General features: G+C 42.9%; 2 protein-coding genes across 2 annotated transcripts in view; both read left to right on the plus strand.

The window, feature by feature from the left end:
- sdf4 (stromal cell derived factor 4) overlaps positions 1–5593 on the plus strand; it is a 91200-nt gene extending 85607 nt beyond the window's left edge. The window contains exon 6 of the mRNA XM_073031916.1: positions 1486–5593. Coding sequence (XP_072888017.1) covers positions 1486–1662 — 177 coding nt within the window. The 3' untranslated portion in view covers positions 1663–5593. The remainder of the gene's footprint in view (positions 1–1485) is intronic.
- Positions 5594–6038: 445 nt separating this feature from the next.
- The window catches only part of LOC140718337 (tumor necrosis factor receptor superfamily member 5-like), a 43719-nt gene continuing 36449 nt past the window's right edge, over positions 6039–13308 (plus strand). The window contains exon 1 of the mRNA XM_073031920.1: positions 6039–11604. Within this exon, the coding sequence (XP_072888021.1) occupies positions 11418–11604 (187 nt within the window). The 5' untranslated portion in view covers positions 6039–11417. The remainder of the gene's footprint in view (positions 11605–13308) is intronic.

Here is a 13308-nt window from a genome sequence, read left to right on the forward strand (position 1 = left end):
AGAGAATGGAGGGATAAGGACATTATGTAGGCAGAAGGGATCAGTTCACTTAGGCATTTCATTACTAATGCACCATCAAGGGCTGAAGGGCAGGTTCCTGTACTGTACAGGCTGCACTGTTTGAGATATTGACATATTGAGGGGACGCTCAGCTGATATCCCATTCGCAAGCTAAGGTGGACGTGCAGATTTCTGTTGCACCACGTTGAAGAAGAGTAGGAATCAGTGCTGGTGTCTGGGACCAATGCAGTAAATCTCCAGTAATTACAGGTGCCAGACTGGCAGGTTTCCCAGATAATTGGATGTTATATCCATTAACACCTCAACGTACCTTTAATACACTTTTATGTATATGTTACGTAGAATTATAATTAATTTTCCAGTAAACTGGATGAATTTAAAGGGAGCATGATCATGGTCTTGGTGAATTGGGAGTACGATAGATGTTATCCAGTGAGCCAAACGTCAAACTGCCAGCATTTCCAAATGATCAAATTGAAGATTGTTGGAGCTTCCTGTACACCTGAAGCAAGTTTTTTAGTCACGGTGCATAAGATTACTTGCCATTTCATGCAGTTGCTCTGTGGCCCCAAAGCAAATTACGGAGTCATGGAAAAGAAAAGCACAGAAGGGGCCATTTGGCCCATCTACACTGTGCTGAAACCATTTAAACTGCCTACTCCCGTTGACCTGCACCAGCACGCTCCATATCCCTACCAACCACGTACCTATCCAAACTTCACTTAAAAGTTGAAGTGGACTCGCATGCACCTCTTGTGCTGGCAGCTCAGTCCCTCTCACAACCCTCTGAGTGAAGAGGTTTCCCCCTCGCGTTCTGTAACAGTCAAATGCTACGGAAACGGCAAATGAAATGCCACCCAATGCGGCACAAGACACGGAAAGGAACAACAGCAAGTTGCGGTTTATAAAATTAAGGCGTTATAGGCCAGTGAACACTGCAACCCCCAATCCAAAGTAGGAGTCATTGAGTACTGTTCCAAGTGTTCATCCCAATCCCAGGTATAGGAGATTCAGAAAGAATATGAGGGAGGTATTTTTCATCCAGAGAGTGTTGAGTACCTGAAATGCTGTGGTTGTAGTGGGGCTGACAGCATGCAAGTCTCTAAGTGAGTGTGTATATTACTTAGACATAGAAGGGTTTGAGCCAATGGGATTACTGTAGTTGAGTGCTAGGTATGTGATGGGCCTGTGCTGTACATCTCCAATTCTCACTTCTTCAGAGCTGTATCCTGTACATTTGGAACAGTACTAAACAACCTGTACTTTGGATTGGAGGTTGCAGTGAACAAAAGATGCAAGATTCCCTCTTAATTACGAACTATGTTAAGGATGAGAGTGCAGTACCCTCCAAAAAGTACTCTGGTTTAAAACTCTGCCTCTGTCCCCGTTGGATTGAATAGTTCTGTCTCCCATGACATTGAGGAACACTGGGCTGTCTCTAACACTTTGTTGTTTCTCTGCCAGGAATACATGGACCCCATGAACGAGTACAGTGCCCTGAATGAGGCCAAGCAGATGATAGCTGTGGCAGACGAGAATCAGGACCACTACCTCGAACTGGAAGAGGTCCTGAAGTACAGCGAGTACTTCACAGGAAGCAAACTGATGAACTATGCCCAGAGTGTACATGAGGAGTTCTGAGGGACGTCGATCCCATGTTAGAAGACGCCATTTGAAATCTCTTCAGCTTTATCAACCAGAAATGCGCTTAACAAAATTTGCTTTTTACTTTATTCCCATTGTGTCAATACAATTTCCCTTGCATTTGGATGGAGCTCCTTAACCATCAAGCAGTAACATTGCCTTGTGTAAAATCTCCTTGAAAAGCCAGCACAGTGGAAACTCCAATACTCTGCTTTCTGAAGGACTGTGGAGTGTGGTTGCTGGAGCAGAGTTCAGGGACCAGTGGGTATAAGTCTTGCAGTGCTTCATGGGGCTCCACAAAGGACTCCTGCCGAGTTAGAATGACTCCAGCTGAGCTGACTTGTAACTGTACCTGAGTGAATTTAGTTTATCTTGGCTATTGATGCTTTGTCACTCGTATGGAATGCTAACTGCCACTAGTCTGAAGTGTAGTGTTTCCACTTGAGTGGCTCTACTGTCTGCACCTGGAGCTGAAGTCTGACTACTACTTTTGTTCTTTATGGCAAAAGAAATTCTTCAATTCGTGCAGTTTCTCTAAAAGTTGCCCTTGGATTTCCGCAGTGGATCTTGCAATCCACTGTAAAGTCAGCAGGAAGCACTGAGTAACTTGTTGAGGCTATGCTCCCAACCACGATCACTAATTATACTGTAACAGCTTGAGCTTTCTCATGGCCATCACCTAAAGGGTGGATAATCATTTCCCTGCACCCTTGTTGGTTGGTTGCCTTTTTTTTTAAATTGTAGAAACTTGTGTAGCAGTAAACACAAGATGAGTTTTACCCAAACTTCTTTACTGAGAAGGTAGTGGCAGTGTGGATCTGGCTGCCAGTGGGCACGGGTTCGATTGTAATATTTGAGAGAAGTTTAGGTGAAGAATTTGGATGGAAGGAGTGTGGAGGACTGTGGTCAGAAGCAGGAGAGGGGACTAGGCAGAATGACAGTTCAGCACAGGTGAGATGGGCTGAAGGGCCTTTTTTTGTGCCGTAGTACTTTTTGGATTCATGACTCCTGGTGGCTTTGGGTGTGATATCATGCTAAATTGTCCAATCTATGAATAAGCAAAACAATTAACTTCCTATCTGCTTCGGTTGCCAGCTGGGAATTTTGTAATGGTTACTGTAAGCTTATGTGAAGGCTGTTCTTTTAAAAAAAACACGAATCCGCGTGTTCTTTCACAGTCAATGCAGCTATCTCAACAAAATTCTTCCTAAACTTTGTGCTGGGTGATTTTCTGAGTAATCATGATGACTATTTACGCAAGCTTTCCTTCCAAAGAATTATGTTTGCATCAGCTGCTCACTAATTTTCTGATCTAGCTTTATAGAATGCTGCTTATTAGGGTTAATCTAGCAAAGGAGCTATTGGAGACTGAGTTGCAGCATCATTTGGTGTGACACAATAACGTAACACAGTGCCAGTGACCTGGGTTCAATTCCCGCGGCTGTCTGTAAGGAGTTTGTACGTTCTTCCATGACCGCAAGGGTTTTCTCTGGGTGCTCTGGTTTCCTCCCACATTCCAAAGATGTACGGGTTAGCAGGTTAATTGGTCACATGGGTGTAAATGTGCAGCGAGGGCTCGTTGGGCCGGATGGGCCTGTTACTGTGCTGTATCTCTAAATAAAGAATTCTTTCAAAGGAGAAATTGGTGTAGGTGCAAACTCACTGATCCTCCCTTTGTAATGACCATTCAATTAATGTGTTAAATAGTCTTCACATTGGATTCAGTAACTTAAACTTGGTCTCTTTGAGCCTGACTTTGCTTTTGTAGTTGATATTTATTGCTTAAGTGAAATCTGTTTGCTGCAAATACACTTAATAAAGTCATGAATCGGAGTTACAGTAGAAATCTTGTTTTTAAACAGGTATTTGAAAATTACTTAGTGAAAGTACCTGACTACTGTAGCGCCACATCAAACCCCACTTTGAGATGCTTTTGTCCAGTTTGTCATTGGAAAAAAATGAATGTTTCCACCGTGCATAGTTCTCTTGCTGAACCGTGCTTTCTGAGTGGCTCACCAAACCATTTCAGTGCTAAGGACCCAAACTTGATGGCGGTGGTGTGAATCTTTAACTTCTACATTACTGAAAAGAATAGAAGTATTTGAAATTATAGGATGACTTGAGGCTGACTTATTCAGGACCAAAGCCAAATTATCTTACCAAATTAGCAGAGCAAAGCAAGCAAATGCAGGAGGAGAAACTAAATTACAAATGCACGCACACACTCGCGCAAAAAATGCCGGAGGAACTTGGCAGGCCAGGCAGCATCTAGGGAAAAGAGTGCAGTCGAAGTTTCGGGCTGAGACCCTTCATCAGGAGTCTCAGTCCCAAATGTCAACTGTACTTTCCGTGGATACTGCCTGGCATGCTGAGCTCTTCCGGCATTTTGTGTGTGTGGGTTGGATTTTTCAGCATCTACAGATTTTCTCTTGCTTGTAGAGAAGCTAAAGAGTTCACTCAATTATGAAAAGGGTGAACACACCTAATGTTGCTTTTCAAACATGTAATAATAAATGAAAAATCAGGAGGTTTCAGGTAAGTAAAGTCAGGAATTAAATATGACAGCTAAAGATATTGATTGCTTTTTTTCATGATGGGTTATAGAGATTGCAGTTTGTAGACTGGAACAACTACTCTCAGCTTGTGTTCCATATTTTATTTCCTTCTCTGACAGCACTACTCTACTACTTTTAATGTGGTCATCTGTCTGGTAGTCCTTCATACAATCAGCACAACCCACTGTAGATAGGTCTATTTGACTACCTTTTTTTTCTTGTTCAGATTTTCTGATGTAGCCCATCCCCAGAGTCTTCAGTTCTCATCCAGCACATATTGTCCCTGGCCTAGAAAATCCTCCAGGAAAGTAGTGAGACTCATCCATTGGTGTAGAGGGAAAGGGAGGACTAAAATCTTGAGCTATATAATTGGTCTCGCCCTATTACAGATATTCTCTTTATTCTTTTCATCATCTTGTCTGCAAATTAAACTTTCTTTTCTCTCTCTCTCTCTCTTAGTTCTGACAAAGGGTCTCTGGCCTGTAGTGTTAATTTTATTTATCTTTCCACAGATTTCCAAAATCTATAGTTTTTTTAAAAACTTAATCTACTTAAATTCTACAATCCAGACAGGCAGTGCTGAAGATGTTGATGAAGTTTATGTTTAAAAATTAACATAAAAATCCTGAGTTATTTATTACAAAGTCAATGCCACTAGCTGAATCTTGTCCTTGACATGTGCTCTTGTACAAAGAGTGAAAAGCCTATTAGTGGATGTTTTATAAAATATTAAATCTTTATTTTAAATTGAGTATTTTGTGCATTGATGTTCATGCTGATAAATCTATATAAATCCATATAGTGAATATTGAGATAATGCTATATTGTTTTATATTCACTCAAGAAGCTGCAGACTTTTGTCATTACATTAAAAAGTCCTCAATTTATGACCAGGAGCAGCATTTATTTAAGAAGTTTGCTCACACACCTTAGCATCCAATTTGCAGTAAATCTTCTTGGGTAAATCGTTTCTTTGCTAGAAAGTTAGCCGAGTATTTTTTCCTTAAGGCTAAAGGAGCATGCAAGCATTTAAAAATACAGAGCTGAGAATTTTGTACTGAAAAGCATTTGTCGTTCTATTATTGTCATGTATAATTCATCGTCATTTATAATGGCAACTGTATGGTGCATTCTTTTAAATGTTGCATTGTTTGTTTTGTGGTGGCTTCTTGAGAATGAACATTACTCTCCAATAATTTGGTTTAAAGTGCTTGCATTCTAGGAAAATGATTACAATGATTATTATCTGATGTATCTATAAATCGGTACTTTCATCGACAAGTTTCACACCTGTTTTGCTTCTTTGCTGTAATATCTGACCAGAAGAGTTAGTAAAAATTTCTTCAGGCAATAAAATAGGAATGAGATGGCAAGATGTTCAGCAAGTAAGAGTTTTCTTTATTAACCTTTTTTTATTTGACGCATTTAACAACTAGACCACCAGAAGATATTTGCTGGAGATTGGGCAATGGTTATGTAGGAATGAGCTGGTCAGCTGAAGCTTGAGGAAGTTGGGAAAGAATACTTAGAAGTGTGTTGGGGTGGGGGGAGAACCTGATCAAAAAAAAGTGATGGGGATGTAAATATGAGGCTCCATCCACTTAAAGCCCCTCTAAATCAGCCTTTTCTATTTCTTTACCTGTTCCTTAAGGTTGTTATAAGGGTGGTAATAGGGACAAGTTCCCACTACCTATTAAATGCTCCCAATGGCGTGCACCTCAGGTAGCCTCTTGACAACCAAGTCCAGTGCCTGGCTTTCACATGGGGCTGAAATACTGAGCCAGGCTGAACCTTTTCTACTGACGAGAGAAGGGTTACTGGCATCTCAAAACCAGTTGCTTCAGGCAAATGGGGCTCATCAACTGCGGCTGGCAGCTCATCTATAAGAAGGAAAACTCTGATCTCAAACCTCAGCTGCCTTGCGGCTATACCCACTCACGGGGAACGCTTTGGGAGTAAACCCCCGAGGAAAAAATCCAGAGCTGGAGCCCCTAAGGCAGTCCTATATTGAGTTCAACACTAATGGGAAACTCCGGTGTTGTTGCTGGTGCCAAACTCTATCAGTCTCTACTGTTCCTTTGGGTTCATCAAATGAGTGGAGAGGAAGAAATTGCTACAAGGGCAATGGCTTGCTTTCCATATTGTACTGCCCAGACTTGTGTATCTAGATGGCCAGGATGCAACATCCATGGTCAACCCTGACTGACAGGCCTTTATACTTGTTATCTATTCCCTCTTTCCCCTTGTCCCATCATACATTCAGTCACCAGTCTCTCCTTTGCACTCGTCTCTTCCTTCACACACCAACACTTTGTTCCTTCCTTTTACCCTGTTTCTTTGCATCATAAAATTGTGAAGAGTTTTTATTCCCCTTTCTGCAGAAGAATCTTGGTCCTCAAAGGCTAACTCCATTTCCCTTTTCCACCATACCTTCCTGATCTGCTGACTGTTTCCAACAAGCTTTTTTTAAACTGTCTCTCTGGGAATTTTTTTTTTGGGGGGGGAAGCAAAAAAAAAAGGAGAATTGGAGTAAATGTGCACCTTACTCCCTGGCACAAGGAGATGGAGAGGTGATTTGACGATCACGAGGGGTGAAAGGACATGGTATTTTTCCCAGAGAGAAGGTGCCAAAGACAAGAGGACATAGGGTTAAGATTAGAAGTGAGAAACTTGAAAGGAACATCACATGCAGCTTCATATATGGATTGAGCTGCCAGAAATGAAGTGGGATACTAAGGATTCTGTATGGATAATCACCTGGGCATTATCAATAATTATGGGAAGTGAATGGGTCCAAATTTAGCTGAAGACCTCCAATTTGTGGTTTTTGAGGGGTGGGTTCTGTTTGTCAGTGCTGTGGATGCTTGTAATAAAGAGTTAAGTCAACCAGTTGTATCCAAGGTCAGGAGGACATTAGGCCATCTGTTAAGTTAAGCAGGAACTGCTAGTTTAAACAGCCCATGAACTGGGACAAGGCTCCAACTGATACGTTAAAGGGGCCTCAACACTTAATTCTGCCAGAAAAATGCGGCCCATGGAGTTTGCAGGTACCCAGTCTTTGGGCAAGTTGAGTGAACACATGGCTCCCAATTGGTAAAGGTGTCTCAATTTTTCTTCCTCCTTCCTCATCCTCTTGTTTCTTTCATAGTCTGCTGTCCCCTCCGAATAGATTATTCTTAGCCCTTTGCCTCTCCCACCTATCTCTCACAGCTTTGTACTTCACCCACCCACGTTCCTCCTCACCCATGGTCTCACCTACCAGCCACCAGCTTGGACTCCTTCCCCTCCCTCACCTTATTTTGGCTTCTCTTCCCCCCCCCCCCCCACCCTTCCTTTCCAGTTCAGATGACCAGTAACATCAACTGTTTATTCCCCTCCATAGATTCTGCCTGACAGTATTACTGAGTTCCTTCACCATTTGGTGTGTGTGTGTGTTCTTCAGTATTTCCAGCATGGAACAGTCCAGCACAGGAAATGGCCCTTTGACCCACCGTGTTGTGTCGAACCAGCTCAAAAGCAAATCAAAAACACCCGCACACTAATCCCGCCACCATGTGCTTACCTAAATGTCTCTCAACAGTTTCCGATGTATTTGTCTCTACCACCATATCAGGCAGCACATTCCCAGTATGCACCACTCTCTGCAATATTCCAGATGTGGCCTAACTAGAGTTTTATAAAATTGTAAGATAACCTTTTGACTTTTGAACGCAGTGCCCCGACTAATAAAAGCAAACATACCATAAGCCACCTGAACCACCTTATTGACCTATGTAACCATTTTCAAGAAGTGATGAACTTGGATCCCAAGATGTCTCTGCTCAGTAACACTTAAGGATCTTGCCCTTAACAGTGCACTGTCTCTTTGCATTTGCCATACCGAGGTGCACCACCCCACGTTTATCTGGGCTAAACTCCATCTGCCATGTCTCTAACCATATCTGCACTGCTCTATATTGCACTGTATTCTTTGCCAGTCTTCTACACTATCTATAACACCACCAACGTTCATATCATCCGCAAACTTACCCACCCATTTACATATTCAACCAGGTCATTTATATGTATCACAAATAGCTGACATCCCAGCACAGATCTCTGTGGACCAGCACTAATTACAGACCTCCAGCTCAAATAAGTCCCTTCAACCACTACCCTTTGTCTTCTATGCTCAAACCAGTTCTGAATCCAAACAGCCAATTTGCTGCGGACCTCATGCATCTTAATCTTCTGGATTAGCCTCCTGTGAAGGACTTTGTCAAACGCCTTACTAAAATCCATGTAGACAACACCACTGCCTTAAACCCTCACCAATCTCTCTCATCACCTTGTCAAAAAATTAAATCAGGCTGGTAAGGCATGACCTGCCATGCACAAAGCCACGCTGGTTCTTCCTAATTAGGCCATGGGTTTCCAAATGCTCATATTTTCTCCAGCAATTCCCCTACACCTGACAGATAGTTCCCAGAATCTTCCCTTGTCTCTTCTTAAATAGAGGTACAACATTAGCCACTCGCCAGTCCTCTGGGACCTCACCTGTGCCTAGTGAGGACATGAATTTACTGGCCAAGGCACCAGCAATCTCATATGTTGCCTCCTTCAATAACCGGGGTAAATTTCGCCAGGTCCTGAGGACTTATCTGCCTTAGGAGACCCAACACTTCCTCCTCCTCGACCTCTAAATGTCCTTACATGTTTATACACTCAGCACTGATCTCCTAGTCCTCCATATCCTTTTACTTAGGAAATGCTGAAGCAATGTATTTGTTAAATACCTCACTCACATTCCCCCACCCCACAACCTTTTACTTCCTCCTCTATCTTTTCTAAAACTTTGAAAACCTAGTAGATTTTTTGGTTCTGGCAAAGGGGTTGGAGAGGTGCAGGTCCTAGGAGTGAATGTCACCCAATACCCTGTCTTGGTCCAAACCCACATGCCTTGGCCCAGAAAACCCACCAATGCTTCTTCTACCTTGGGATAAAGAAGTCAAGTATGCCTGCTTTGACCCTTACCAGTTTTTATGCAAAGCTTCCTATCTGGTTGCATTACAGCTTGGTGTGGTAACTGCTTTGCCTGTGAACTGCCTCCTCTTCAAGGACATCTCACTGCTGCAGTAAAGCAATTGGCTTTATCAAAGATATCTGCCCCTGCCCCACCCACCCTACGTGAGTGTTTATGGGGCTTAGAGCACAACTTCATGTGTTAAAGATAGCTGCAGATGAGGCATCTTTTCAGACTGCAGTCTGTTGATCACCAAGTTAAGGGACCATCTGCAGTAATCTGCTAACTCAAAAGTTGATTTATTTTAACCCAGCAGCAATTAATTTACATTGCGCCAAATTCTTGTAAATGAAACCATTCAGTCCTGTTAGTCCCCCTTTCCCCATCAACGTGCAGACCACCTTTCCAGCACATGGTTAATTTGTTAAGTCTCTTTCTGCTGGGTTTTCGGGCAACGAATACCACATCACAATAGCTATGTAAAAGAGAAAAAAAAAATCCTCTCAGCAATTTTGACAAATATCTTAACAATATATGATGTGGTTACTGTTGCAGGAGGGAGTGGGGGGTAAAGGCTTCTTCTGTTCTCCCTCGCATTTTAGAATTTCTATTTCAATTTGAGTGTGAAAACCTTGTATATAGAATAGGTAGGAGATTAAAATAGGGGATCAGCAGTAGCGAACAGAGAGCATACTCAATAAATGTCAGGAAAAAGTATATTCCAATCAGAAAGAATGGTTCTATGAGAAGGCTGATTGACCACGGCTAACTTAAAGTTAAGGATGGTAGTTATTTAAAAGAAAAATTGTAAATAGTAGTGCTAATTTTTTTTAACTGTTACGATGAAAAGGTTTAAAAAGAGAAAGAAGATGGTGTACAAGATTAAGTCAGCAATTGAATTAGCCAGGGTCAAGAGGCTGAGTATATTAGAGTGTGTGGGCTGAATCACCTGCAGCTCAACGTCACTAAGACAAAGTGAGATGGTGGTGGACTTCAAGAAGGCGAAAACATCCTACATTCCCATTTCCAACAGGGGAACGGATGTGGAAGTCGTCCAGGACTATAAATACCTGGGAATTCACCTGGACGATAAACTGGACTGGACCAAAAATGCAGAGGCTCTGTACAAGAAGAGTCAGAGCCAAATGTACTTCTTGAGGAGACTCTGGAAATTCAACGTCTGCAGTGCTTATGCTGCAAATGTCAGGAAGGCTGGTTCTGTTCTGGGGGTGGAACTGGATTCCCTGATGGTTGTGTCTGAGAGGAGGAGGATGCAGAAGCTATGGAGCATTGTGGACAATCCCTCTCACCCCCTCCATGACATACTGGACAATCCGAGGACCAACTTTAATAGGTGCACCACTGAACATCACAGGAGATCCTTTCTCCCCGTGGCTATAAGACTCTACAACTCCTCCTCCTCAAGTACAACATGGTTTCATTGCACATCCGTATTTTGCACTTACTTTTTAATGCACATTTTGAATTCTTGTTCGTACTTCACTGCTTACATTTTGTATTTTTAAGTATATATTTCTGACTGAGCAAGCTTGCAACAATTTCCTTTGGGATAAATAAAGTTTTATCTTATCTTACCTTTTCGTATCTTAAATAATGTAGAAAATAGCGGAAGGCACTAAGTGTATTGCCCAGAACTGCTCGCAATACTGCACTGTACTTCAAAGGGGTGGGCTATAAAAGATATCAAAGACCGCATCGCTGAGACTACACTCCACACACCAGAAAAAGCGGGATTTCTCCGTGGCCACCTGTTTTAATTCCACTTCCCATTCCCATCCCGACATGTCAGTCCATGGCCTCCTCTACTAACGTGATCCACACTCAGGTTGGAGGAGCATTCCGCCTGGGAACCTTATATTCCAGCCCGCACGGAATAAGCATCGATTTCTCGACCTTCCGGCAATGATCCCTCTTCACCATTCCCATTTCCTTCTCTCACCTTATCTCCTCGCCTGCTCCCATCAGATTCCCCCTTCCCCAGTCCTGTATTTCTTTCAGCAATCAATTTCCCAGCTCTTTACTTCACCCCTCCCACTCTCCTGGTTTCACCTGTCACCCTTCTTCCTCTCTAACTTCCATCGTTGCCCCTCCCGTGAGTTCTCCGCCCCGTTCGCGGCCCCACGTGACTGGAATTTCCCGGCATGCTATAGACAAAAAGCAGCACTAAAGGCTGAATGACTTTATTTTCCTGTGGGGGGGTTTGGCAGCGTGTTTGTTCTAACATGTCTCGGCGATTTAGCTGTTATCTGGCGCTATTGGCATTTCTACCGAACCTCCCAGGGCTGTGCTCAGGTTGCCAACTCACTGAATACCCGTGGAGATTCAATTCCAAAGCAGGTTGCTGTCCCAAGTGCCCTCCGGGTAAGTACCTCACTGAGTGGGGATCATTTTCGCATTTGATGGGAAAGGGTATCTCCACCAGCAGTGGAGTTGCGCTGGGCAGCTATTGGTTTAAGACGGGAAGCTTACATGTATGTAGCGCCTTTTTACCAATCCAAAGCATTTTCCAATTGCTGGAAAGTAGGAAAGGTTTGTCCAAACCCGGGAATTTCAGGACATCAGAATAACTTCGGCAACACTGCCCTCATTGTGCCGCCAAGAGAAGTATTGAAGGGTTAAGGGGAGATCGCCCCTGCATATCAGGAGCCCATTTCTGAGGTAAGCTGGTTACTGTAAGAGGGTTAATAGTTACCAAGGTTTGGTTGAAGCGCCTGTAGTTTTAACAGGTTCCCGAGTTTCGTTCCAACACGCCAGTTGACTAGGTTTGGAATTGAAATCGCGGCCTTTATAATTGTCACATTCTGTTCCGCCTTCCTAAAACAGAAATAGGAAGTGACACTCTGTTGAGGGGTTCTGTTTTGATCCCGGATCTTTATACTAACTCAAGATATGGAGTGTTTGCAACTGAACTGTAGGGCGATAAAAGAGACCGATTCATCCGGCAGATGTTAACTCAGTCTGTTGACACTTTCCGGGATTGCTGTGGAGTTGACAGAAGTTCAAAATGGAATTCTCCCCTCATTGATTTGAGAAGAGGTGGACAAGCAGAAATCTACAAGGCAAGAGACCTGAAGGGCCCCCCCCCAAAAAAAAAATTGGCTTTTTTCATGGAAGTTTTTTTTTTCGGTTAATTGCAATCCTGCGAGTTTTGGGGAAGCCACTGTATTTCCTATGGGAAATCTGTACTGACAGCTGTGGAGTCTTAACTGGTTAATGGAGTCTTGATGAATGGGACTAGGTTTAAAGGTTACCAGTTTCAAATTTATGTGAATTAGCTGGATTAAGATCTAATACGAACCAAGTCACATTTTAAAATCTACAAATCAGTGAGGGGGCAAGGTCTGAGTGACAAAATGCGTCAGTAGTAGGCAGACACAGGTCATATTTGATATAAATAATCTTAACAAGTAGGTGTCATGGGTTCTTCAGAGCTCTTGGTTGCGTGTCACTCCGTGCTTGCTCTGGCTTTCAGTAAGATCATAGCTCTTTCCTCTACTTATCCCTCAGTTTCACCTCTAAGTCTCAAATATGCAGAGCATCTGTGGAATTCTCAGCCCAATGAAACAGTGGAGGCCACCCCAGTAAATGTATTTACAACAAGGTTGGATAGATGTTTGCTGAGCAGGAGGATTAAGGGTTATGGGGAAAAGGCAGGTAAACGGAGATGAGTCCCTGGTCAGATCAGCCACGATCTTATTGAATGGCGGAGCAGGCTCGACGGGCCAGATGGCCGACTCCTGCTCCAATTTTTTATGTTCTTAGCTGGGTATCTTCCTTTTAAAAACTACAAAGATTCACTATTCTTTCTTCTTGTCTTGGTCCTGAGAGTCTGAGTCCTTACTTTGAGACAATGATTTCACCCCCCCCCCCCCCCACCAGCTCCTCCCCACTAGGGGAATGATGTCTCTGTAACATCTCTGTCGAGTCCTGTAAGAATTTTATACATATTGACGAGCTGACCTCTCTCTTTTCTGAATTGGAGATGGTATTGGTCTAGTTTCCTTAATCTTCCATCCCAGGAAGCACATAGGTAATAAATATTAAATTATCAGTCACAGGAAGGAG

The sequence above is a fragment of the Hemitrygon akajei genome, chromosome 29, assembly GCF_048418815.1.
Source record: "Hemitrygon akajei chromosome 29, sHemAka1.3, whole genome shotgun sequence".
Lineage (NCBI taxonomy): Eukaryota > Metazoa > Chordata > Chondrichthyes > Myliobatiformes > Dasyatidae > Hemitrygon > Hemitrygon akajei.